Raw genomic sequence first — 27,491 nt, forward strand, 5'->3', positions numbered from 1 at the left:
CATTAAAAAAAAAAATTAAGAACATGGCAAGTAGTCCCATCACTTCCTAGCAAACAGGGAGAAGAAAGGGAAGAAGTGTGAGATTTCATATTCTTAGGCTCAAAGATTACTGCTGATGGAGGCTTCAGCCATGAAATAAAACACTTCATACTTTGGCCATATAATGAGAAGACAAGACTTGTTAGAAAAGACCTTGATATCAGGAAAGACTGGAGGCAGTAGGAATAGGGGATGGGGAGGCTGAGATCAGTAGTATCATGGAATCAACAAGCATGAACTTAGACAGACTCTGGGAGATGGTGGAGGATAGAAGAGCCTGATGTGCTGTGGTTTGTGAGGTCACAAAGAGTCAGACATGGCTGAATAACAAGAAGATAATAAATGTAAAGTTCTTTACAAATCATAAAAGTGCTCTGTAAATGGTAACCATTATGAAATAACTGTGGCAAGATTTTGAACCCTGCTTTTCCTGAATCCAAGTCTACACTTTCCATTATTCATTTCTTTCACTGCTTCTAAACCTTCCAATTCATGATGTTAACCTTTTTAGTTTCATAGCCCCTATGGCAAGTCTGGTGATGCCAATGGGCCCCTTCTCAGAATTATGTTTTGCAATGCACAAATTTTTTTCAACCCATAGGATTATTAAAAAATCCAATTATATTGAAATGCAGTTATCAAACTTAATGGACATTTCAGAATCCATGTTGTAGATAACACAAAAGACTATCTCTTAGATAATGTTGAAAAATGATTGTACAAAAATATTTATAGCCATGTTCTTTGTCGTGGCAAAAAATTGGAAAATGAAGGGGTGTCCCTCAGTTGGGGAATGGCTAAACAAATTGTAGTGTATGATGGTGATGAAATACTACTGTGCAATAAGGAATGACAAACTGCTTGATTTCCATACAAGTTGGAAAGACCTCCACAAACTGATGTGGAATGAAATGAGCAGAACCAGAGCATTATACACAGAGACTGAAACATTGTGGGATGATCATATGTAATCGTCTTTGCTACTATTAGCAATGCAATGATCCAGGACAATCCCAAGGGACTTATGAGAAGGAATGCTATCCACATTGAGAGAAAGAACTATGGGAGTAGAAATGTGGGAGGAAAACATTTGATTTTTCACATGTTTATATGGGTATTGGATATGGGGTTTGGGCTTTTTAAATATTATAAAAATGAATAATATGGAAGTAGGTATTGGGTGATAATACATGTATAGCCCAGTGGAATTGCTTGTTGTCTCTGGGCAGGAGGAAGAAAAAGAGGAAGGAGAGAACATGAATCATGTAACAATGGGAAAATACTGAAATAAAAAATAAAAATAAAATTAGCTCAGTTCAACAGTGTAAAAAAAAGACTATCTCTTAAATGCTCTTATCTTTTACTTTAATATCTCCAGTAACCCCGTCCATATTTTTTCCTTTCGGTCTACCTAGTTTTAAACCTAATATTCCTAACATAGTTCCAAGATAAGAGAATGATACTCTTGGACAAGTTAGGTCCTTAGGGTTTATATCTCCTCCAAAAACAAGCCTCAGAGCCAAATTGAGTCTAGATTCTAGTTAGTATTCAAGGCCCTATGTATTTGGGCTCTAACGCGCCTTTTCAACTGAATCTCACACTATTTGTGTTATCTGCAAACCAAGAAAAGCAATCCATGTAGCACAGGAATCCGCAAACTACGGCTGGTGGGCCACATGCAGACCCCCTTTCCAAGGCCATTTATCCAGCCCCCACCGCCCTTCCCGGAGGGGCACCTCTTTCATTGGTGGTCAGTGAGAGGAGCACTGTATGTGGCTACAGTACTACTTCCGGTGACATAATCCTTTGCATGGCGCCTTGTGGCTTGTGGCGCCAGGCAAAGGATTATGTGGTTGCACAATGGAAGACATCAGCATGGTGAGCAGTGATCTGGGGGAGGGGATTCTGCACTGTATATACTGCTGTCTGGTATAGTGGTGGCAGTGATGGGCCTGTGCAAGGTGTGAGGGGCCCAACATAGCCAGTGCTGCAGCCTCCGCTCTCCTAGACAATAGTATACAGATTTGTTCATAGTTGTTTTTTTATAGTCCGGCCCTCCAACGGTCTGAAGGACAGTGAACTGGCCCCCTATGTAAAAAGCTTGGGGACCCCTGAGTAGCGGCTATGTGTCTCAGTGGATTTAGAGACAGGTTCAAATCTGGCCTCAGACACTTTTTAGCTGTGCAGCCCTAGACAAGTTACTTAACCCCTATTGCATAGACCTTACTGCTCTTCTGCCTTGGAACCAAAACACAGTATTGCTTCTGAGATCAACTGTAAGAATTTGGGGGGAGGGGTAATTCATACTCAAGTCCTAGAATTCATCTTCTGTCTGGCATGCATTCCATCCTCTATGGAGTTGCATTTTTATGGAAGATATTGGGATTGTTTTTCTTGGTGGGATTTGAACTCTTTTTCTTTTTTCTTTGGCTTCCATTTCCTTCTTCCATCCCCATGGCCTATCTTCATCTTTTGTACCTTTAACCATTTTACTAAGTCTTAGCTTCAGGTAAACTCCTCCATGGAAATTTGCCTATCTCCTTTGACTTATATCATTTGGTATATGATGGATGTAAGGAGGATTAAAATATATATCTGCTGATGACCTGTGTACCAGAAGTCTTGAAAGGACATTCACTTAGGAAATATATGATCAGAAAAGGAGGTGGGTCGGTCATGAATTTATAGCAATACTAGATTTATGAAATAGGAAAAGACTCAGAGAAATGTGTCCAGTACATTGGGTAACTTTTCTAGAGGATTCAAGTCAGAACAAGTACAAGAATCCATCAGGCTGTGATAACAAGGATGAGTTGACAGACGAAGGGAGTGCCCACATTGGATGGGAATCTGTTGTAGTACTGAAGTCAATATACTTTATTTGCAGATTTACATACTGCCTTAAGAGGAAATCTGTTATACTTTCAGAATGCATTGCTAAGAAGTTAGCTAACTGGTGTTTATCATTGACCTTGGGGCATCAAAGATTTTCAAAGCAATTACATGATGTCTTTTTCAATGTGTCATCGTGATCACTTTACCTCTTAAGAGATATTTTCCTTTTGACCTGTAATCTGTCATAAAGTAAGATATTCCCACCTTTTCCCTCCTCCCCTAATCCTCCTGCCCTCTGAATAAAGAATTTTCTGACACCCAACTAAAATTTTTATTTTTATTGCCAGAAAAGTGTCAAAACAGGAATTGGTTCTTTCTGCTCCATCTAAGCATTAAAACTGTAAATCGTTCATTCCTTTTAGTGAGAGGTCTTATTTCCCTTTGTAACAGAGGCAGGCTAACCCAAACTGTTCATTTTATAGATGAAAGGGGAGGAGGATGAATTTGCTTTCAACTCCAAAATTAATTTAAAATTATTTTTATTTGATATTAATTTTTTTTTCCAGATTATGTGTCAATCCAATTTTTAAAAATCATTTTCTGACATTTTGTGATCTGTGTTCTCTCCCATCCCTCCCCTCTCCCTAGTACAGGTATTATGATCTAGATTATACATGTGTTATCATATAATACATATTTCCATGTTCATCATGCTGTGAAAGAAGACACATATAACTTACACTAGAAAAACAATTAATGGAGTTAACAAGGTTCAAACTCCATCTTTTTTGGTGGTGGATAGTCTTTTTTGAATTGAGTCCCTTGGAATTGCCCTGGATTCTTGCATTGTTGATAATAGTTAAGTCATTCATAGTTGATCCTTATACATCATTGCTATTGCAGTGTATAATGGTCTCCTGATTCTGCTCATCTAATTTTGCATTAGTTCATAGAAGTCTTTCAGGTTTTTTGTGATCATTCTGTTTGTCATTTCTTATGGCACAGTAGCATTTCATCACAATCCTGCTATTGTTCAACCATTGTTGTCAGTTATAGTGGTAGCATTGAGCAGGTGGAAAAAAAGATCAGTTTTCAAGATATTTCTAAAACTTGAGAAAACATAAATACTACTGCATAACTTAATTTCAGCATTCAGTCGTGACCTTCTGGACTCCTGGGGCAGTGAACTGAATTGTACTCTTTTTTATATATAGTTGAATGAGTAGAAGTACCTCTGTTGTTCCTCTGTCTAAGGCTATTTGAGTGATTGGGTTCTAAATGTCAGGAAATAACTAGCATTCAGAAAAAAGAATAATTATATTATTATTCATACCACATATGTACTCATAAAACTAGCTACATAATCCAAAAAATTGGTTATTTCCTTGTGGATGGATCAGTGTATGTGTACCTGTTGTGAGGTGTTTCCCCAAAATAGCATGTTTTTTCCTACTTGTTTTCTATTTCCTGTAGTCAAAACAATTGTTAATTTAGATTCATGGCTTAATATTCTAAAGTCAACATCTGACATTATCATTGTTAAATATAAACATAATCCTTGTTAGGTTGATTTGGATATACATTAGATATAAATTATTTTTTCAGAGTTTCCCTCCCTCCTTGCCTTGGGGGAGTGGAGGGAGAAATTATATGTGACAAATGAAAGTTGATATAATATACTAAAAAATAAGCATTGGGTGCCATTCTGGGTCAAGATAGAGATGTTGGAACAATTCTGTCCAGGTCCATACAAGCTAAGAGCTTGCATCACATTCTCATGATTAAAGAATTTAACCTAGAGTGTTAGGAAAGGAGGGGATACTACCCATGGCTTTGGGTCTATCTAGCCACTCACTTTTCAGCTCTGATTCTGTTAGAACCTTAGAGCAGAATTTTGGTCTTTGAACCCAGTTTGGAGAGAGGGATATGTTTATAGATCCTAACCTCATTTCTTTGCTCCAGTCCCTGGAGCTATGGGAAAACCCTAACACCAACCCAGAGGATTCTTTTCTATTTTCAGAGGAGTTACAGGGCTATGTTGTTTGCTGTCACATTGATATTGTAGTCTTCAAAATACCTGGAACTGCAAACTTGATCAGCAGCCACCAGGTGGTAGTGGTGATGTCTCAGTCACATGATCCAAACTATCTGTTCCTGGCTGTACCTTTTCAGAGATTTTATGTGGAGTTTGATCAAGCTCTGAGAAATTGATAATCATATTTCCCCCATATTTTTAAATTTTTTTAAATTAAAAAAATGTTACCCTTTATTAAACCATTGGAATGTGGCCATATTTTTTACCTTGGTCTTTTGAATAATTTTAAAAAACTATCCAGTTGACTTCTGAAATAATCCATATTGAAGAATGAACTCAACAGGTTCGGTCTCGTGGTAGTTTGCCCAATATGTATTTTCTATCCATTTAAATTTTCTTATGAGGATTGTTTGACCCAACTTTTCCTTATTGCTATGGATTTCATCAAGTAGGCTTTGTGATGAATTCTCTGAGGCCCAGGGCAGTTAATAGGATGACATAATTTGGTCAGTAAATATTTGTTAAGCACCTACTGTTTGCCTAGTCCTATGCTAAGCTATATACAGTACCTCATCCATAGCATAGCGGCTATCACACTGAAATTCATGCCAGGAAGATTTGGGTTTGAATCCTGCCTCAGTCCCTTAATGGTTCTGTGACTCTGGGCAAAGGCACTCAACACATCTCAGCCTCAGTTTCCTCATCTGTAAAAAGATGATAACAGCACTTATCTTGCACATTTGTTGTGAGGCTCAAAAATAATTATATGTACAAAGTGTTCTGCAGACCTGAAAGCTCCATCTGAATAGGAGCATTATTATCATGATTGGTCCGAGGGAATCCTTATTTTGTTTTGACTTTATACAAGATGGGTTGTGACCCTGATAAAAAGAACAGCTGGCATTTCTGAAGCACTCTGCCTTGATGATCTCATTTAATTCTCACAATAGCTCTGTGAAGTAGATGCTCTTGTTTACCACATTTCACAGATGGGAAGCAGAGATGCCCCCAAATCAAGCTGATTTGTCCAATATCACAGAAGTGTCAGAGGCAGGATTTGAACTATGTTGTCCCAGGTCCTGATTCCAAATCTAGCTTCTCAGAAACCTTTGCTGAATATTTTTTCACTTTGTTTATTTTTTTCTTGTCTTTTTTTTGCAGCATGGCTAAATTGAAATGTTTTACATGATTTCACATGGATAATTGATATCACATGGCTTGTCTTCTCAGTGGGTGGAGGAGAAGCAGGAGGGAGGGAAATAAATCAAAACTCAAAAAACCTTTTAAAATGTATGTTTTAAATGAGTAAATAATTTTGAAAACTTTGCTGAAAATAATATTTTCCCATTTCACTCCTCCTTTGAGGTAAGTCAGGTGATTCTTTCACCAATTATCTTACCTCTGTCATAAAGGACTGTACATCTTTCTCAGGTATAAAGGAGAAACATCTGAAAGGAGCCTTTAAGGTTGCATTTCATTTTATTAGGCTATGTACTTTTAAAAAATAAATGCACTAATGTTAATAATATGAAAATGGGTCTTGATCAATGACACATGTAAAACCTAGTAGAATTGCTCATTGGCTACAGGAGAGGGGTTGGGAAAGGGGTGGGGGGAGGGGAGGCAAAGAACATGAATCATGTAACCATGGGAAAATATCCTAAATAAATAAACTTTTAGAAAAAAAATAAATTTTAATAAATCAAAGCACTAATTATAGTAGCATCTTAGGGGAAACTAGAGGTTGCATTGGATAGAATACTAGATTCATCTTCCAATGTTCAAATCTGGTCTCAGACATTCCTAGCTCCGTGACTCTGGATGAGCCACTTAACCCTGTTTGCCTCAATTTTCTCACCTGTAAAATGAACTGGAGAAGGAAATGGCAAACCATTCCAGTACCTTCTCCAAGAAAACCCTAAATGGGGTACAAAGAGTTGGACTTGCCTGAAAAAAGAACTGAACAGCAACAGTAGCATCCCTCTTATACACATTTATACACACTTATACATCTTATAGCACTCCCAGTGTGCTCTGCTGCAGAAAATTCTCTACAAAGCTGACCTTTAAGTGTCTCATGCCTTATCCCAATAGTACCTGACTGCGGACCATTTTTCACTTTTCACTTTACTCTGAGCCTTATGTGCGAGTTGCTTTTCCCGGGGTGTCTCTAAGCCTTTTCCCTGACCTGTGACTAAAAGTGCCCCCTGGCTGCTTATCTCTCCATGTCTGGCTGTGCTCTCTTTGTCTCTTTCACAGGGGGTCTGGGCACCCTGCCTAAGCTGTTTGAGATAATTAAAGGGGAGGCCTCAACCATCAAGAAAGGGAAAGTTGAAAAGACAAGCTATGGTCATCATTACAAACATTAGTTATCATACTCTGCTGTAGTAATGTGCTCAGAGACTATGAAGGGTGCAAATGGAGCAGTTTGCTCCTATGCTAAATCACTCCAGATACTTGTACTTTTAGAGTTCTCTGGTCTTTCTCTAGTTCTTCTGCTTTCCATTCCATCTTGCTGTCATCCCTGGCCTTATTTGCCCTCAGAGCCTCCTCATGTGTGAAGCCTTCCCTGGTCATTCCAGTGGTTACTACCCCCTCTTGCCTCAATTTTCCTTGTATCGTACATATATTGGGGTGTGTGTATGTGTGTGTGTGTGTGTGTCTTCCCAGTAGAATATAAACTCCTGGAAGACAAAAACTGTTCCATTTTGTCCCTTTTATCTCCAGAGTAATTACTTCGCTCTAGCTGATGTTTTCATCTCCCCATCACCTTCTGATTTGCTGTTTTAAACTTACTGTTGTCTGGGAAACCATGCGATAAGTTTTCAGATTCACATAAAAGGTACTGGCCTACAGTGAGGGCCTGAGATCCTTTCTATAGAATAAAAGCATGTAAACTTTATGACAGCTGGTTAGGCCACTCAAGGGCCTTTCTCACTTAGTGTAGTGATTGAATCATGTTACAAATGCTTGAGACTTGTGGAAGTTTGGCCTCTATGTAAGAGGAATATTCATTTTATGCATTTTTTTTTGTAATTTCATAGATGAATCTTTTTTTCTCTTTAAAAACTTTATTTTTAACCTTCTTTTTTCTCTTCTTCCCTCTAACTCCTACCCATTGGGAAGGCAAATAATATGATGTCAATTATATGTGTGAAGCATGTAAAAATATTTCCATATTAACCATGTTGCAAAAAAAAAAGCAAGAAACATAAAGCCAGTGAAAAAAATTATGCTTCAATCTCAGTCCAAGTCAGAGTTTATATGAATCTGTCTTAATAAATATTGTTACAAGGGGAAAAAAAACCAATTAACCCAAGGCTTTAAATAGGAGATAATAGCATGGAAGATGTGTAACAGTGGTACTATATATGTACATATGACAGCATATTGAACTTCGAGTAAGGAGGGCTTAGCTTCTAATCCTGCCTCCGACACTAATAACTGTGTGACCAGAGATAAGTCATATAACCTCCATAAGCCTCATCCTTTTGAATATAACCTCCAAAAGCTCAGGAACCTTCCTCATCTGAGAAATGAACGATAATGAACTTTTTTAATACCTGCCTTACAGGGTTGTTGTAAGGCTTAAATGAGATAATGTATGAAAAGCAATTTGCAAACTTGAAAGTTAGCCATTATCATTATCACTCCATAAATGCTTATGGAATAAAAAGCGTTAATATCACGGTCTACTTTGATCCACCCATTCCCATTCCTTCCACCTTAGCTGGCTGTGCCAGGATAGGAGGAAGACAGTTTAAACTTTTATACCTAACAAAATTTTCTACAGTTTAAATTTGGTTGTCTCAACCACTTCTGCTCTGGGATTGACTCCTTAACTTCTTTGCCTACCAGATTTCTTCTTTCTTACTTTTCAAACTGCTTTTCCTATCTTATCTCTTTGATGAATTCTTCCTAGACTAATTGGAGGAAAAGTATACTTTTCAGAGGCCCCACTCTGTCTTCCCACAAAATTACTATAGTTGTCTCTTTTCTTATTACCTCCAAGATACAGTCATGTTTGACCTTGTTTAATAGAAATACTTCTGTTGGTATTTTTAATAAGTATTAAAAATATTCTGTTAATCTTTGTTGTTGTTGTTTACAAAAAAAAAAACCTCCATTGTTTTGTAAGCCCTATCAAGCAGCATGATATAAATGACAGGGTTGGACTTGGATTTTGAAGACAGGTTCAAACTCTGCCTCAGGTGCAATGGACAGAACATGAAGTCTAGAATCAGAAAAATCTATGTTCAGATTCAGCCTTAGACACTGTGTGATCCTGGCCAACTCACCTCACTTCTGTTGGCTTTAGTTTCATCTATAAAAAGGAATAGTCATAGCATACCTTCCCAAGGTTGTTGTGGTTACCAATGAAATAATAATAAATATAAGTCTCTTAGTCTAGTACCTGGCATGTAGTAAATACTATCTAAATGTTAACTATAATAATAATACTAATAATAATTATTATTATTATTGTTAGCTATTGGACCTTGGGGCAACTACTTAAACTTTCTAAGCCTCACTTTCCTGATTTATAAAATGTAAGAATCAGATGGCCAGCAAGGCCCCTTCTTTTAAATGTATCAGCCTATTTTCAGATCACTCTTTAGAAAGCCTAGCACAGCAGCCTGACAGTTTAAACAGTGAAATGGGATGCTTTGGGAGGGCATTGGGTCCTTTCATTGGAGATCTTGAGGTAAAGGATCTTGAGGATTCCTATTTAGCTAAAGGTTGGCTTATTGGCCTCTGAGGTCCATCTTAACTGTCTTCCAGCATGGGAAGAGCTTTAACTTAGGCTAGAGATTAGACTTTTTCTGTTGGCTCCAGACCAGGGACAGTGGGTGGAAGCTATAGAAAGATAAATACAAACATCATGTAAGGAATCTTCCTCAGAATTCCAATTCTCCATAAGTGATCATTGGCAGGCTACATAGCAAGCATCTATTAAATACCTGCTGTGTACAAGGCAGTGGGCTTGTTTGTTTTAGGGGAAAGTTAGGCTAGATATGAACAACTCTGAGACCTCTTTCAAGGCTGCTATTCTGGGATGGCTTGAGTTTGAGGTGTGTGTGTGTGTGTGTGTGTGTGTGTGTGTGTGTGTGTGTGTGTGTGTGTGTTTAACTAAACCATAAGAAATTATAGAACAGTGATTGGTGGTGTGAGTTTTAAAATTAATATTCAATAACTAAGCATTCTATTTTTAAAGTTTTATTAATAATAACTAGGGCAAAAGAACTGCCTGAATTCAGCCTAGTCACAGGTCCAAAAGAGGAAGAGGGAGGAGTTACAGCAACTTAAATACAATCATGCAAAACGAGTGGATGCAAGAAAAGGGAATTTTGGGAAATACTAAGGCACTTCTGGGGGATGAAGTCCAAAGGCTCAAAATCTCCATTTATACATACCCTCTCCTCCTATTGGATCCCAAAAGGATCATGGAAACATAATCAACTTAAAGATTGCAATAATTTGTGGATAAAAGGAAAAGAGAACAAAACCAATGATTACTAGGTTGACAAAAAGCCAATTTGGGGGCAGTCCCCTTTGGCATAAGAATATACATTCAAAATAAAGGCATTTCAACCCCCCATAGTTTAATTCACATCCCAAAGTTCACTCTGGATCTTCTGGTGCATCATGTGGTCTCTGCAGGCAGCTATCTTCATGGCACATTCCGGATTCTGGGAGGTAGCATGTTTCTTATCCTAAAATTGCTCAAATTTAAATCAAAGTTCACAACAGTAACTTGGCCCCCCTGAGGTGAATAATAACAAACACAAGGATCACTCAGGGATGCATGGCTGAGTTATGAGGTATAAATCAATTTGCAAAAGAAAATCAAAAACATGAAAAATTCCAAATAAAAGATAAAAAATAACTTGTGAATGAAATAAAAAAATGTAAAAGTCTTATGTTTAAAAAATCTAAGTAAAAGAAAAACCAATCTATAACAGGTCCTTGAATCAGGGCCCAATTAAAATGATTCAAGCAATTATGCATTTACCCAATCAATAGCCAGGACTATAGAAATTTTGCCACACCATGAAAGACCAAAAAGGGACTATATTATAGGAGCCAGGGAGGAACCAAATTTGAGATACTTGGTAGAATGTGGGACAAGCAATGTGGGACTGGCTTTAACACATGTTAAACAGCCGCAACTTTGAACCCCAAACAAGTTCAAGTCCTCTTGTCTTGGCTCAAAATTGCATCAATCCCACTGGGATCTGGTCTTGGCAAGAGGATGCTCCAAGCTGGGTGGGGAGCTTTGAGGAATGCTGGCCAAGCAGATGGACAGGAGAAACGGCAGGCAGCAGCTGGCAGCAGAGTGGGAGAGGAGCGTAGACACACCCCGCCACTGGACCCTCAAGGTAGGCAGTGACTGGGCAAACTTACTATCTTTACTGTAAGGCTATCTGCTCAAAAATTTTTGAGAATTTGTAATCCCTTTGTGTGGTAAGCCAAAATATGGATTTTAAAATTAATATTCAATAACTAAGTATTATATTTTAAAACTAGAGCAAAAGAACTGCCTGAATTCAGCCCGGTCACAAGTCCAAAAGAGGAAGAGGGAGGAGTTATAGCCACTTAAATACAATCATAAAAAAAAAACAAAACGAGGGGATACAGGGAAAGGGAATTTGGGGAAATACTAAGGCATTTCTGGGGGATGAAAATGTCCATTTATATAGTGGTTTCAAAGTGTTCATTCTGCCATTCTAAATTGTAAAAAAGAGAAAGAAACCCATATCTTAGAAAAACTAAACCTTTTAAAAGCCTTACCTTAAATTCAGAAATGTTACACTGATTTTTTTTGCATGTGTATGCATTTGTTTTTTCTCTTCCTTTCCCTTGGATTTCTTCCTTCTAATATTGTACTTTCTATCTAATATCTTTGTAATCTTTTCATGTCAGGACTTCTGGTCAGGTCAGCTTGAATCAATCATTTCTATTTCTGCAATGAGCAGGCAGTGAGTTCCTAGAGGCAGTGATTTGCCCTTTAGAAAACATTTGGCATTATTTTTCTTAACCCTATTTTGTCTGTCAAATGTACAGGTAGACTGCAGTATCCTGGATTTGCAGATCTATGGATGAATGTGCCTCTCCTACACTGGGATTTATTTACCCCACAGAAATCTCTCTTGGATACAACAAAATCTGTGTTTTTACAAGTTGGTTTTCTACCCTCCCCCCTTTTTATTATATTGTCTAGTGTAAATGTCCCCAGGTTTATTCAATAGAAATGAAAAATTTTATATACATAGTAATAATCTATTAAATAATTTTTCACATAGACAAAGGAAGCTTGTAATTTAGAAGAATATTACTATAAATTTCTCTTTGAAGAAAAATAATCTTTAATTGCTTTCCATTTTTAAAACCAGATTTCATTTGCCTGGCTTTCTTAAAAGAAGAACAGAACTTTATATTCATGTCTGGTTCAGGATTAATATATCTAGCAGTCTGGTTTTTGTAGTACATCCATTCTTGTACCATCCTGTGTTTTTTGGCTGGTTTTCTTACTGCAAGAAAACAGGTTTTAGAAGTTAATTTAGATCATATCAGCACAGTAGCTAAGTGTTGTCTTAGCTTTTGTCATGTGAGTCCTCAGGTTGATTTAGGTCCAAAGTACTAGCCAGGAACTGTGGCAAGAGAAGTGTAGATCAGTTACTGTGATAGGAAAGCAAGTTACACAAGAGTTAAATATTGTGACTTCAAGTGGTTTGACTTTGAGAACTAAACAGAATACCAAGAATCATTCAGTAGTCAGTGGGACCAAACTGTTTTGATATTTACTGGCACAGGAGCTGGTGAGTGGAAGTCTTCTGTTCTTCTTACATCATGTGGATCACCCAGTGGCCTACGTGACAGGCCTTGAATACAGTGTTCCTCATTTAAGCCCAGGTCATTTTATTCATTACTGAGCTTCCTGTTTCGGGAGACATCTTTCATTTGTTTTTTCCACTTCCTCAACCAACTGATTGGTAAAAAACCTTTAACAGATGTCATTTATATAAGTTGAGTTTCAGTTCATTAATTGTTCATTTTATGCCCTTTTTATAAAGAGAGAGAGAGATCAAGAGAGAGTCTAGCAAGCATTTATTAAGCACTGTGTGCAAGATGGTACTGTGTTAGGTGCTGGGGGAAACAGTAGTCCCTACTATTAAAGAGTTTATGTTCTAATGGGAAGTAGAAAGAATGTGTGCAAAGATTAGTACTGTATATACTTTAATCTATATCATATTGCTTGCCTTCTCAATAAGGGGGAGGGGAGAGAGAAGGAAAGAATTTGGAACTCAAAATTTTTTTTTTTAATTACAAATCCTTTTTACCTGGAATTAGAAAAATATATACATATATATATATATATATTTTTTTTTTAAAGTAGTATATACTTGACAATTTGAGGAGGAGGCACTAATAATCAAGAGGACCCATAAATAGTACCTGACTGAGGCATGGATATAGCTAAGGATCATTAAAAAAAAAAGAAGTCAGGAAGGAGAAGAGCAGTCTTGTGCAGATACAGAGATGGATTAATGGAGTATCACATTTAGGGAACAGCAAGCAAGCCAGTTTTTCCAGACTGGCCCAAACCTAGGATCTGTGAATGGGAGAAAGAAGCCTGGAAAGAGAGCTGAAGCCCAAGCATGGCAGAATTTAAATGCCTAGCTGAGTTTGCATTTTATAGTGGAGGAGACAGGGAACCACAGATTTTTCTTGAGCCAGATGGTGACATGGCTCCACATGTGCTTTAAGATTATTTCCTCTGGTTATAGTGATTAGGCAATTTTAAATATAATTTCAAATTAAACTATTGTATTAACCTATAATATCTGAGTGTGACAGTACAATATTTGGTTACTTCAAGTGGATTCATGAGAATGGGCATATTAGCTATGTTTAGTCCCATTTCTAAGGAGAAACTCCCACCTTTGCAGTCACATTAATATCTTTGGCTCCAGTTAAGGCCTTAAACCTCTGCTCTGCTTGGTTTGTTTGGATCCCAAGAATTCTAGCAGAAGCTGGCCAAGTGCTGCCTCTTTCCTTTGAGAGGATCCCTGTCAGGTATAACTGGTTTGGTTGCGTCGTCGTGGCATTACTGATTGGTCTTATTCATGATGTGGATTACAATTAATGACTGGGGAAATGTTCAATGGAAGTTCATAACACTTTCTTTATATGTGTAGCAGGAGCAGGAACACATTCAGATCAGGGTCTGGTTCCCAGCTTATTCTTAGGAAAGAACACTCAGTCCCCTTTCATTTTCTAAATATTGGGAAGTCACACATGAAAAGGACAGTTTCCTTTAGTTATCAGTGAGAAAAAGTTTCTGTTCATATAAGAGGTTAATTTTTTTTCCTGCATGTTAATATCCCATGTGGACTGTGATATCCTATAGAAATAAAGTAAGTTGTTTACTTTTAACCAGCTATCTGCTTCTTAAGCTTCTAACTAGTTTTCAGAAAACAACATGACAGAATTTTTAATGGGAAAATTTCTTGTAATAATTTAGTGAAGTAGTGTATGCAAAGGGTACAGGTGGTACTAGGTGTACTAGGTGGTACAGAAGATAGAGCACTGGGACCTGGAGTCAGGAGGACTTGAATTCAAATGTAGCCTTAGACACTTATTAGCTTTATAACCCTGGGTTAGTCACTTCATCCTGTTTGCCTCAGTTTCCTCATCAATAAATCAACCTGGAGAAGCAAATGGCAAACCACGCCAATATCTCTGTCAAGACATCTCCAAATGGGGTCACAAAGAGTTAGATGCAACTAATTTTTTACTAAACAACAACCAAAAAATATATGGAAAGCCCGCGTTGGAGTCAGGAAAATATGAATTCAAGACTTGCTTCTGACGTTATAGCTTTTCTAACTCAGAGAAAGTCAGTTACCTCCCAAATTTGCCTAGTGATATTCCAAGATTATAAATTAGAAGTGAGGAGTTGCAGAGGTGGTAGAAAGAGTTTCCCCAATGAGAGCTCCCCTTGGCTAATCTAGACCAAAAAAAAAAAAAGAAAAAAAAAGAAAAAAGCCCATGTGAAATCAATAAAGGAGGAAAGAGGAGCAGTTTTACAAAATTATATGGCTCCTTTTAGAATGGTCCATAGCTACATGCTGGTGAGTGTGCCAAACTTGTGGGTTTTATATATCATGGTTCACTTATCCCAGCTTCACTGTTTTGCAGGTTTTAAAAAATATACAAATCTAATTCTTTATCATGGAGTTTTCCCTATATCCCGGGATTTTACAACCACTTGTGGAAGTTTGCCAACATGAGATGGTACACAGGATACTATTGGCTGATGGAATGAAAGGAAACCAACCACAGCTCTGTGTTCTGTATCTTGGGCACTGATTGGCTCAGGGGCTATAACATCGTTCTGTTTGCTCTACTACATTGTGCCCATATCAATAACCGCTACTTCGTGGATTTTCCCCTATCGAAGGGATCTCTGGAACATAACTCCCACAATAGGTGAGGGATCACTGTAATTCATTTCCACATGCACTTTCTTACCAACTTTGTGTACTAAGTGAAATGCTTAGACTGATCACCGTGTGGATAAAGAAAATACTTAAGTAAAATAAATGTGCAACAGACGAAAGATGTTATTGACAGCAGATTTATCCAGTTCTAAGTATCTAGCATATAAATATGAAATGTGTTTTTACCCAAGTAGTGACATTTCCTTCACAGCTCATTCTGAGTGCTAGAGCAGTAGTAGAGTAGTACAGCAATAGAGCACTCATAGAACCACAGGTCTCCAGATGTCTGAAATAAAGAAAAACTAACTTCCAAGCAGATTGGAATTGAGTCCTTCTCCCAGTGACTGGGGTCTTGGTGTTTATCAAATTATTATTCTTATTCAGTCATTTCCACCTCTTTGTGACCTCATTTGTTGTTTTCTTGGCAAAGAAACTAGAGTGATTTGCCATTTCCTTCTTCAGCTCAGTTTACAGATGAAGAAATTAAGGCAGACTGGGTTAAGTGACTTACTCAGGGACACCCAGTAAGTATCTGAGGCCCAGACTTGAACTCACAAGGATGAGTCTTCTGACTACAGGTCAGATGTTTTATCCACTATACCACCTACCTGTCCATTTATTGAATACAAGATTATTAAATACATTCTCTTCTTTATGTATCCCATTGTTCAATTTAATCAATACCAAATTATTTAAACAATTGCTGTTTTGTAGTATAGCCTAAGGTCTGGCACTGGTAGGTTCCTTTTCTTCCCATTTCTCTCAAAATTTTTGACTTTTTTCCCTCCACCTGAATTTTTTTTCTAGTTCCCTGAAGTAATCCTTTGATGGTTTGATTGATTGATAAGTAAATCAATTTAGGTAGCATTGTCATTATTATATTGGCTCATCTTACACATAAGCAATACCTTCCTAATTATTTAGGCCTGTCTTTATTTTAATAAACGATTATTTGTATAGGTTGATAAGTGGTGCAGGGGTTGGAATACCAGGTCTGAAGTCAAGACTTGAGTTCAAATCCAACCTGAGACATTTATTAGTTCTGTGATCATTTCCTCATCTGGAAAATGATGTTAATAATAGCACCTACCTCCCAGTGTTATAGTGGGGACCAAATGAGATAATAATAATTATAAAGTGCTTAGCACAGTTCCTGGCACATAGTGCTATCTAAATGTTAATTAATATTATTATCATTATTGTATTTAAATAGTTATTGTATGTATCTTCGCAGCAGTATTTTATTCATTCTGTAGTAGGGATTTCTCTATTTCCTACTGCTGGTTTTTACTGATATTAATATAGGAGTGCTAATGATTTTTGTGAAATGTGATGGAGTTCTTTTGTACTGTAAGAAACAAGAAGTAGATGATTTAAAAAAAAAACATGGAAAAATTTACATGACCTGCCACAGAGTGAATTGAGAAGAATCAAATTAACAATTTATACTTTAACATCAATATTATGAAAGTGAACAGTTTTGAAGAATTTTGTACATTGAGAAAGAATGAAATAAGCAGAACCAGGAGAATAATTTATATAACACTCAAAAATACAATTTTGTGAGGGGATGCCCTTCAATTGGGGAATGGCTGAATAAATTGTGGTATATGTTGGTGATGGAATACTATTGTGCTCAAAGGAATAATAAAGTGGAGGAATTCCATGGGGACTGGAACAACCTCCAGGAAGTGATGCAGAGTGAGAGGAGCAGAACCAGGAAAACATTGTACACAGAAACTGATACACTGTGGTACAATCGAATGTAATGGACATTAGTGACAGTGCAATGACCCTGGACAACTCGGAGGAACCTACAAGAAAAACCACTATTCACATCCAGAGGAAACACTGCGGGAGTAAAAACACCAAAGAAAAACAACTGCTTGAATACATGGATTGAAGGCATATGGTTGGGGATGTAGACTCTAAATGAACATCCTAGTGTAAACAACAACATGGAAATGGGTTCTGATCAAGGACACAAGTAATACCCAATGAAATTGTGTGTTGGCTGCGGGAAGAGTGCGTGGAGAGGAGGGAGGAAAATAATGTAATTATTGTAACCAAGGAATAATGTTCTAAATTGACTAAACTTATTCAAATGGGAAAAAATTAAATTAAATTAAAATAAATAAAATACAATTTTGTAAGCTATGAGAACTATGATCAGTGCAGTTGACTTCATAATTCACCAATAATAAAACATACTATCCATTATAGAAAATTGATAGATATAATACTATACACTAAAGAAAAGTAGAAGGAAATACAAATATGTACATGAATATACATGTGTATATGTACATATCTATCTAATATAAGATCATTGAAAGAATTTATTTTGCTTGACTGAATATTTGTTCAAGAAAATTCTTTAAAATTTTTTTCTGTAACTAGAGAAGTAGATGGGAGCCTACCACAGATGCAAAATACTGCCGGCATTTTCAGATGAGATTACTATATTAGTTTTACTTAATAGTTTTATTTTTTTAAGACCTCTCATAAAGTGGGAGTAATCTGTAAATGTACTTTGTAAACAGAATTTATTAACCACATTTTCTTAATTAAATGAACTGAGACTATAAAAGACATCAGAATTCAAATGAGAGCTTTAGCCAACATTGATCCCAGAGGATATTAATAGTTATCACATGATCATAGAAATTTAAGGCTGAAAAGAATAATAGCAAGTATCCAACCAAGTACCTTCATCATGTACATGAAGAAACTGAGGCCCACAGATGTTACCTGTCTTAGCCAAGGTTTTGAGGGTTGAATAAGTGGGGATATGAACCCAGGTCCCCTGACTTCCAGTTGATCCTGCTTTACCTTGTAGCATGCTGCCTGTCTAATGGATGCTAAAAATTATTTCTCCCTACTCTGTACAAATATAGTAGATGGTGAACAAAGCAAGCTTACACATGCTGTCCAATGGTGTTGACACTCATGTTTGTTTTGTTTGATAGTTTCTCAGTTTTACAAGAGAAGGTTCTATTGTATATGGAGAGGGATTGGTCATGGCAATGACAACAATGTAAAAACAACAAAAAAGCAAACAAATTTAAAAAAAAAATAGATAAAATGAGATCTTGCACAAGGTAACTCCCTTCCAGCTCTATATTCTTTTTTTTTTTTAATTTTATTTAGTCAATTTAAAACATTATTCCTTAGTTACAAGAATTATATTCTTTCCCTACCTTCCCTCCTTCCACCCTTCCCATAACTGACACGCAATTCTACTGGGTATTATGTGTGTCCTTGATCAGAACTTATTTCCATGTTGTTGGTGTTTGCATTAGGATGTTCATTTAGAGTCTACAGCCCCAACCATATCCCCTCGATCCATGTATTCAAGCAGTTGTTTTTCTTCGGTGTTTTGACTCCCGCAGTGTTTCCTCTGAATGTGGATAGTGTTCTTTTCATAGATTCCTCCAAGTTGTTCAGGATCACTGCATTGACACTAATGGAGAAGTCCATCACCTTCGATTGTACCACAATGTATCAGTCTCTGTGTACAATGTTCTCCTGGTTCTGCTCCTTTCGCTCTGCATCACTTCCTGGAGGTTGTTCCAGTTCACATGGAATTCCTTTAGTTTATTATTCCTTTGCAGCTCTATAGTCTTTATGTGCTTTTCTTGGCCCTCTTCTAGTGAGCTTGCTTGCTGCAAGCTCTGATAACTTGGAAACACCTACATTTTTGCTTCATTTGTCTATGTACCTCTGCATTCTTGTACCTGGAGACCAGTAGAGTAATAGAACTGCAAGGGAGAGAAAAGAGCCTGGAGCTTCCAGGGCACCTTACTGTTGTTAAAATAACAGTAATATCATACTTTCAGTTTGTAAAATACCATATGTCAAATTTCTTGTTTGATCCTCACCCCATGAGGTAGGTGCTATTATTATCCTTATTTTACAGATGAAGAAATGGAGGTAAACAGGAGTGAAGTGACTTGTCACACTGCTAGTGAGTGTCAGAGGCAGGATTAGAATTCAGGTCTTTCTGACTCTAGGTCCATTAGTCTGTCCGCTCAATCAGTGGATGCTTGCTTGTTGGCTAATGTCAAAGACTATGGTGCCCAGGTCCCAGAGTATCAGCTAAGTATAATGAATGAAGGATTTAGAGTTCTTTAGGATAAATCAATTCAAGGTGATTTTTGAAAAGATGGCATTCCAAAGCCCTATCTGACCTGAGACAGGATGGCAGCTATATTGGTAGGACTGGTGTATGGTCAGTAATATAATTTTATTAACTAGTCATCCAACTTTGTAAATAGTTGAGATGGAACATCTGACTTCTTTATTGTGTGCGGTTGAAATGGCTGATTGTCTCTAAACCCAGTGAAAGTAAACCAAAAAAAGTGATCTTAGTCTTTCAAATCTGGAGGAAAAAATGCATGAACTGAAGTTGTATGAAAACTTCTTCCTTCCAGATCATCACAGTTCTTATAAACATCAGATTGGAATAATAGAACATTTCAAATTACTCAAAGCTGCCAAGTAAAGACTCATGTTGTTGTTTTTGTTATTGTTGTTGAGTCATTTCAATCATGTCTAATGCTTTATGACCCCATTTGGGATTTTCTTGGCAGAGATACTAGAGAGGTTTTTCCATTTCCTTCTGTACATTTTACAGATGTGGGATGGAGACAAATGGGTTAAGTGACTTGCCCAGGGTCACACACATGGTATGTGTCTGAGGTCATATTTGAATTCAAGACTTCCTGACTCCAGGCCCATCACTCTAGCCATTGCACCACTTAGAAAAAACTAAAAGTGGAATGAGAAGAAAATATATATTTTTTAATTTTATAGTATTTTATTTGATCATTTCCATGCATTATTCATTAAAGACAAAGATCATTTTCTTTTCCTCCCCCCACCCCCCGTAGCTGATGTGTGATTCCACTGGGTATCACGTGTGTTCTTGATTCGAACCCATTGCTATGTTGTTAATATTTGCATTAGAGTGTTCGTTTAGAGTCTCTCCTCTGTCATGTCCCCTCAACCGCTGTATTCAGGCAGTTGCTTTTCCTCGGTGTTGCTACTCCCACAGTCTGCCCTCTGCTTATGGATAGTGTTTTTTCTCCTAGATCCCTGCAGATTGTTCAGGGACATTACACCACCACTAATGAAGAAGTCCATTACGTTCGATTATACCACAGTGTGTTTGTCTCTGTGTACAATGTTCTCCTGGTTCTGCTCCTCTCGTTCTGCATCACTTTCTGGAGGTCGTTCCAGTCTCCATGGAATTCCTCCACTTTATTATTCCTTTTTGCACAATAATATTCCATCACCAACATATACCACAATTTGTTCAGCCATTCCCCAATTGATGGGCATCCCCTCATTTTCCAATTTTTGGCCACCACAAAGAGTGCAGCTATGAATATTTTTGTACAAGTATTTTTGTCCATTATCTCTTTGGGGGTACAGACCCGCAGTGCTATGGCTGGATCAAAGGGTAGACATTCTTTTATCACCCTTTGTGCATAGTTCCAAATTGCCCTCCAGAATGGTTGGATCAGTCCACAACTCTACCAGCAATGAATTAATGTCCCTACTTTGCCACATCCCCTCTAGCATTTATTACTTTCCTTTTGTAAACCTTAAAATTTCTTAGACTTATAAATGTTGGAAATCTCACCATTGGGAAATTTCATACTTGAAAAATTTCCTATTGATAGTGGGAACTCTATTGGAATGTGAACCCCATTGGCATGGGAGGTTCCTCCTCCTCCCTTCTTAAGATTACTTTAGGACAGAAACCTTTTGCTGAACAATGGAAAGGACTTTGACCTATGCTTAAGCATAGAACAGGAATTTCTTTGAGTCATGATTGATTTTAGAATTGATACAATAGAGATACTTAGAATGACAGAACCAGGTCTTGGAAAATACAATTTCCACCCCACTCAGTCCTAACAGGATTTAGGAAGGGCTGCAGCAAAGGATCAAGATTTAATTATTGAGAATATGACCTTCAACAGACATGTGCAAAGCCACAGACGTCTGGGCGGTCCTGGGTTAAGCTAGAGCCACCATTGGCACAGGGAAGACATAGACAGTGATTGGTAGATGTAAGAACTGAGGGGAGGGAACTTGGATGGTTTCCTTAAAGATAGAGGGGTCTGAGGACGGAGGGGGGTTGGTTGGAGAGGTTTCTGCTCTGAGAGGTGGTGCTTTGAGGGTTGGCTCTGAAGGAAGCTGGAGGTGGAGGCCCTTGAGACTGTTTCTCCATTTTGGTCACGTGAGTAATAGGGACTGATCTCCTTTCTTTGCCTCAGCTATCTAAGGGCTTGGGCCTTTTGGCCCAGCCTAAACAGAAGGGGTATTTAAGCCCTATTCCCTTCTCTCCCCTTTCTCTCTCCCTCTCTCTCTCTATCTCTAATTCCTTTCTTCCTCCTGTTTTGTAATTAAACTCTATAAAAGGTTGACGGCTGACTTGAGTTTTCATTTAGGAATTACATAGCTGAATTCCTTGGCGACCTTAAATTAATATATATCACTCTTTTAAAGTGATTTCCTTGTCACACTTTGCTGTCATGTTAGCCAATCTGCTAGGTGTGAGGTGATACCTCAGAGTTGTTTTGATTTGCATCTCTCTGATTATAAGAGATTTAGAACACTTTTTCATGTGCCTATTAATAGTTTTGATTTCTTTATCTGAAAACTGCCTATCCATGTCCCTTGCCCATTTATCAATTGGAAAATGGCTTGATTTTTTGTACAGTTGATTTAGCTCTTTATAAATTTGAGTAATTAAACCTTTGTCAGAGGTTTTTATGAGGATTTTTCTCCAATTTGTTGCTTTCCTTCTGATTTTAGTTACATTGATTTTGTTTGTACAAAAGCTTTTTAATTTGATGTAGTCGAAATTATTTATTTTACATTTTGTGATTCTTTCTATGTCTTGCTTGGTTTTAAAGTCTTTCCCCTCCCAAAGGTCTGACATGTATACTATTCTGTGTTTATCCAATTTACTTATGGTTTCCTTCTTTATGTTTAAGTCATTCGCCCATTTTGAATTTATCTTATTATAGGGTGTGAGGTATTGATCAATTCCTAATCTCTCCCACACTGTCTTCCAATTTTCCCACCAGTTTTTATCAAATAGTGGATTTTTGTCCCCAAACCTGGGATCTTTGGGTTTATCGTATACTGTCTTGCTGAGGTCGCTTGCCCCCAGTCTATTCCACTGATCCTCCTTTCTGTCTCTTAGCCAGTACCAAATTGTTTTTATGACTGCTGCTTTGTAATATAGTTTGAGGTCTGGGACTGCAAGGCCCCCCTCATTTGTGTTTTTTTTTTTCATTATTTCCCTGGATATCCTTGATCTTTTGTTATTCCAAATGAACTTTGTTATGGTTTTTTTCTAAATCAGTAAAGAAATTTTTTGGGAGTTCCATGGGTATGGCACTAAATGGATAAATAAGTTTGGGTAGGATGGTCATTTTTATTATATTGGCTCGTCCTATCCATGAGCAGTTAATGTTTTTCCAATTGCTCAAGTCTAGTTTTAGTTGTGTGACGAGTGTTTTGTAGTTGTGTTCATATAGTTCCTGTGTTTGTCTCAGGAGATAGATTCCTAGGTATTTTATTTTGTCTAAGGTGATTTTGAATGGGATTTCTCTTTCTAGTTTTTGCTGCTGAGCTGTGTTGGAGATATATAGAAAAGCTGATGACTTATGTGGGTTTATTTTGTATCCTGCAACTTTGCTAAAGTTGTTGATTATTTCAATTAGCTTTTTGGTTGAATCTCTAGGATTCTTTAAGTAGACCATCATGTCATCTGCAAAGAGTGATAACTTGGTCTCCTCCTTGCCTATTTTGATGCCTTCAATTTCTTTTTCAAGAAGAAAATATTTTAAAATTTTTTTATTCTTCTCTACTCAAGTCCTCTTTCATTTTCTCCTTGTAGCTGAGAAGTAGGCCTGGGTTTATGAAAGCTTAAGCTAATGAAGTACATGATCTGACAACTCACATAAATTTAGAACTCTAACAAGTGTTAGAGGTCATCAAGTTCCACTTACTCATTTTATACTTGGGGACACTGAAGTGCAGAAGAGAGGAAGTATTGCCTAAAAGTTACATGGCATGTAAGTAACTATCGATGGACTGTGTCTTTCCATGGACTAGCATAGCTACACAGCAAGCAGCTTTTCATAAGGTTGTCCACAAGGTCTTAGGACCACAAGACCTCAGAGGTCATCTAGTCCAACATCTTTCACTAATGAGGAAGGAACCCAAGGTCCAGAGGCGAAAAGTGATTCCCCTAAGGCAGTGGTTCTCAAGACCTTGCTAATGCCGTGACCCTGCAATACAGTTCCTCATGTTGCGGTGACCCCAAACCAAAAAAATTATTTTGGTGGCTACTTCAAAACTGCAATTTTGCTACAGTTATGATTTGGAATGTAAATACCTGATATGCATTATGTATTCTCATTGCTACAAATCAAACATAATTTAAACATAGTGATTAATCACAAAAACAATATTTAATTATATGTTGAGAAATAGTAATCCAGCAGGAGGCAGCCTGAGCGCTGGGGCGGGAGGTAAGTCCTGCCTGGGGAGGGGGTTCGCAGATGCTGTCTTCTTCCTGTCATCTCCCTCCAGCTCGAGCTGAGGCTTCACTTTGCTGGGGTTACTCGGCTCCATTATCCGCTCCAGGAGTTATCTGCTCTAATACTCGTTCTTAACCCCTCCGGAGCCAGCGCCCGGGTGCTCTCTCTGGGTCTCTGTTTGAGTCCAGTCTCCAAGCAACAGGGTAAATCCATCGCCCCTCATAGTGGGAGGGCTGCTGATAGGTAACTAATATTAGTACAATGTGCGAGCAGCAGGGTCCCCATTCTTTCCGAGATCTTGCTGTAAAGTAGCACGATTTTTCAGTGGCTTTAAGCGACCCCTGTGTTTTGGTCATTCAACCCCCACCAGGTTTGCGACCCACAGGTTGAGAACCGCTGCCCTAAGGTCACACAGATAGAAAGTGGCAAAGCAAAGTTTCAACCCCAACTCCTCTGCTTCCAGCTCTAGCCCTTTGCATGGTGCCCTTATGAATTCTGCAACCCCAGCCACTTTTGGATACCATCAATCTACTGAGACACAGATGGGGTGTAATCTGGATTGGTGGAAAAAATGCTCCCATTGACAAAATCACAGATTCTTGAAATAGATACATTCAGGAAGTCCAGTGAGCCATGCTTCCTTACCACTTCTCAATGAGAGTCGCGTCCATTGCTGTCTTTGATTTTACTGGGGCTCAAATGCAACAAAATCCTTGTAGGCTAATACTACATGATCCAGTCTATGATTTACCCTTGTTTATGTTTTATTTTGTTTTTTCCTTCAGTTTTCTGAGGGGAATCAGAAGAAAGAGAACCTACAGCAAAGCATCAACCAAGCCAAAATTGGCCGGCAGGACACGGTAAGCTCTCCTTCCATCTCAAATTTCTTTGACAATAATGCCCCTGTATTGACCAAAGACAAAGACAGAGCATCCTGGAGCAAGAAAATGCAGAGTGCACTCAGCAGGCTTCTGTGATTATGGAGCTGGTTTTGGCTTGGCTTAATTCTCTTTGATGTGGTTTTCTATTAATTCCCCCATTTCTGAATTCTAGCATAGGAAGAGATTGAATGCCATCTACACAGTGTCCTTTGTGTATTCATGAGAATTTAAAATTATTTAAAGGATCCTTGCAGGAAAAAAAAATGTTTATTTTCTTTGATCTAACATTATGGGTAAAAAATCATCCAGCTTCTCAATTTTGTTACATTTCACAATCCAGAAATCATCATTGAAAAACACCGAAGAGCAGATTAAAAGCATATTCTCCCTGCTGATAACCATAAAAGGACCTGGTGATCTCTGGTTTAGCAACAACATTTGAACTTTCCTTATCATGACAAAAAAGGACCCTGAAACCCTCAGCAAACTAGAATGAAATAATAATTGTACTACATAAATATCATGTTTTATACTTTTCAAAGCACTTTCATATATTCTTATTTGAAAAGTCAACACGTTCAAGAATAGGACTAGAAGGACATCATCTTATTTTTTAAAAAGAAGTTTATTACTGCATTTGTTTTTATGATCCATTTCAGAACTCTGTTCCATCCTACACAGACCATTCCTCATAACAATGGGAAAAAATTAAGCAAAGGCAGGGAATACCTTGATAGTGTATGTATAATATTCCATATCCCTAGTCCCTGCCTCTTTTCTGAGAGGAGGAAGGTAGATGTGATTCATTATCCATTCTCCAGAACTGAGCTTGTTCATTATAGTTCATGAGAGTTAATCACAAAGGACAAAGTAGATTTTAATTACATGAAATTGAAAATCTTTTGCTAAAGCAATCAGTGCAACTAGGATAAGAAGGAAAGCTGTCAGTTTGGGGGGAGGGGGGAGGAACATATTTAAAATATGTGTGATTAGGACCAGATATTCAAGATATGTCAAAAACTAACACAAATACATAAAATCAAGACCTCTACCCCAATGGATAAGAATATGAACAAACAGTCCTCAAACTCATTTATAACAGTAGGTCAGCACCTGAAAGATTGCTCCAAATCACTAATAATAAGAGAAATACAAATCAAAACAACTCTGAAGTTCCTCTGAATGCTCAATAAATTAGCAAAGGTCACAAAAGATGGAAATAGTCAATCTAGAAAGGGCTATGGAAAAGCAAGCACACTAATATATTGCTGGTGGAACTATGAATTGATCCAGTCATTCTGGGAAGTAATTTGGAATTGTGAAAAGATCCATACCTTTTTGATCCAGTATTACCATTGCTAGGCACAGACCCATAGGAAGCTGAAGAAAGAAAAGAAAGACATATTTGAAAATATTTTTGGCAGCACTTTTTGTAGTAGCAAAGAACTGGAAGCAAAGTAGAGACCCATCAATTGGAGAATGACTAAACAAATTGTGGTATATGAATAAGAAGAAAGAAAGAAAGAAAGAAAGAAAGAAAGAAAGAAAGAAAGAAAGAAAGAAAGAAAGAAAGAAAGAAAGAAAGAAAGAAAGAAAGAAAGAAAGAAAGAAAGAAAGAAAGAAAGAAAGAAAGAAAGAAAGAAAGAAAGAAAGAAAGAAAGAGAGAGAGAGAATAGAAAGTGATAGAGAAGGAAGAAAATGAGATAAGGATGAAGAAAGAGAAAGAGGAAGGAAGGAAAAGATAGGGAGGAAGTAAAGTAGAGAAAGAAGAAAAGATGATAAAGGAGGAAGGAAGAGAGACAAGGAGAAAGGAAGAAAAGGAGGGAGCAAGGGAGGAAGGAAGGATGTGATCAAAGATCTGCCATCTGGAGGATAGCACACAATAAGCAGCTAGAAATGTGCATCCCAGGGAAAATAGGATTTTGAAAGTTCAGAAAGTCAGGAACAGGACCAGGAGGGAAGGAAGGAAAGTTGGGCCAGGTTCCTTTACAAATGGAAATTCTAGGAGAATCTCAGCTGGAGTTTCTGGGAGGCCAGAGGGTGGGCCTCAGGGAAAAAGCAGGGACAGTACAATGGTCCAGAGTGTGGAGTGCTGGAAAATTACTAAGGTGAAAGAAATGATGGATCTGATTAATAAGGAAAAGCATGCAAAGGTGCTCATGAATTGATATAGAGCTAAATAAGTGGACCCCAGGAATCTCATTCCATAATGGCTATAGCAGTGTAAGTGAAAAGCAGTAGTAACAACAACAAAAGAAACTAAGCATTGAGGAGTGCGGTGATCACACTAGAAACTGGGAGGAGAAATGCACTGTGCCCTCTCTCTACAGAAGTAGGAGGCCATGAGTGTCATCATCACATCATCACAGATCACATCAGGTGATCTGTTAATTTTGCTGAACCAAATTTTCCTTCCTTTTATTCTTTGTTCCATGGGATGTATCTGGGAAGTGAAGATTCTGTTTGGAAATGCAGTTGATGATAAAATTTTAAATGTCAATAAAAAAATTACAAACAATTCACTAGAATTCATTTGATTTTGGGTTATTAAACCATTATAGTTGACATTGTATGTACTCTCTTGGTTTTACCTTTTTTTATTCTGTACCAGCTCATTGAAATCTTCCCA

At 37.6% G+C, this 27,491-nt stretch overlaps 1 protein-coding gene across 3 annotated transcripts in view; it reads left to right on the plus strand.

The window, feature by feature from the left end:
• Positions 1-27,491, plus strand: part of MND1 (meiotic nuclear divisions 1) — a 144,913-nt gene that overhangs the window by 61,984 nt on the left and 55,438 nt on the right. For all 3 annotated transcript variants that reach the window (XM_056802778.1, XM_001375843.4, XM_056802779.1), the window contains exon 5: positions 24,767-24,841. In XM_056802778.1, the coding sequence (XP_056658756.1) occupies positions 24,767-24,841 (75 nt within the window). The remainder of the gene's footprint in view (positions 1-24,766; positions 24,842-27,491) is intronic.

This window comes from Monodelphis domestica, chromosome 6, assembly GCF_027887165.1.
Source record: "Monodelphis domestica isolate mMonDom1 chromosome 6, mMonDom1.pri, whole genome shotgun sequence".
Classification (NCBI taxonomy): domain Eukaryota; kingdom Metazoa; phylum Chordata; class Mammalia; order Didelphimorphia; family Didelphidae; genus Monodelphis; species Monodelphis domestica.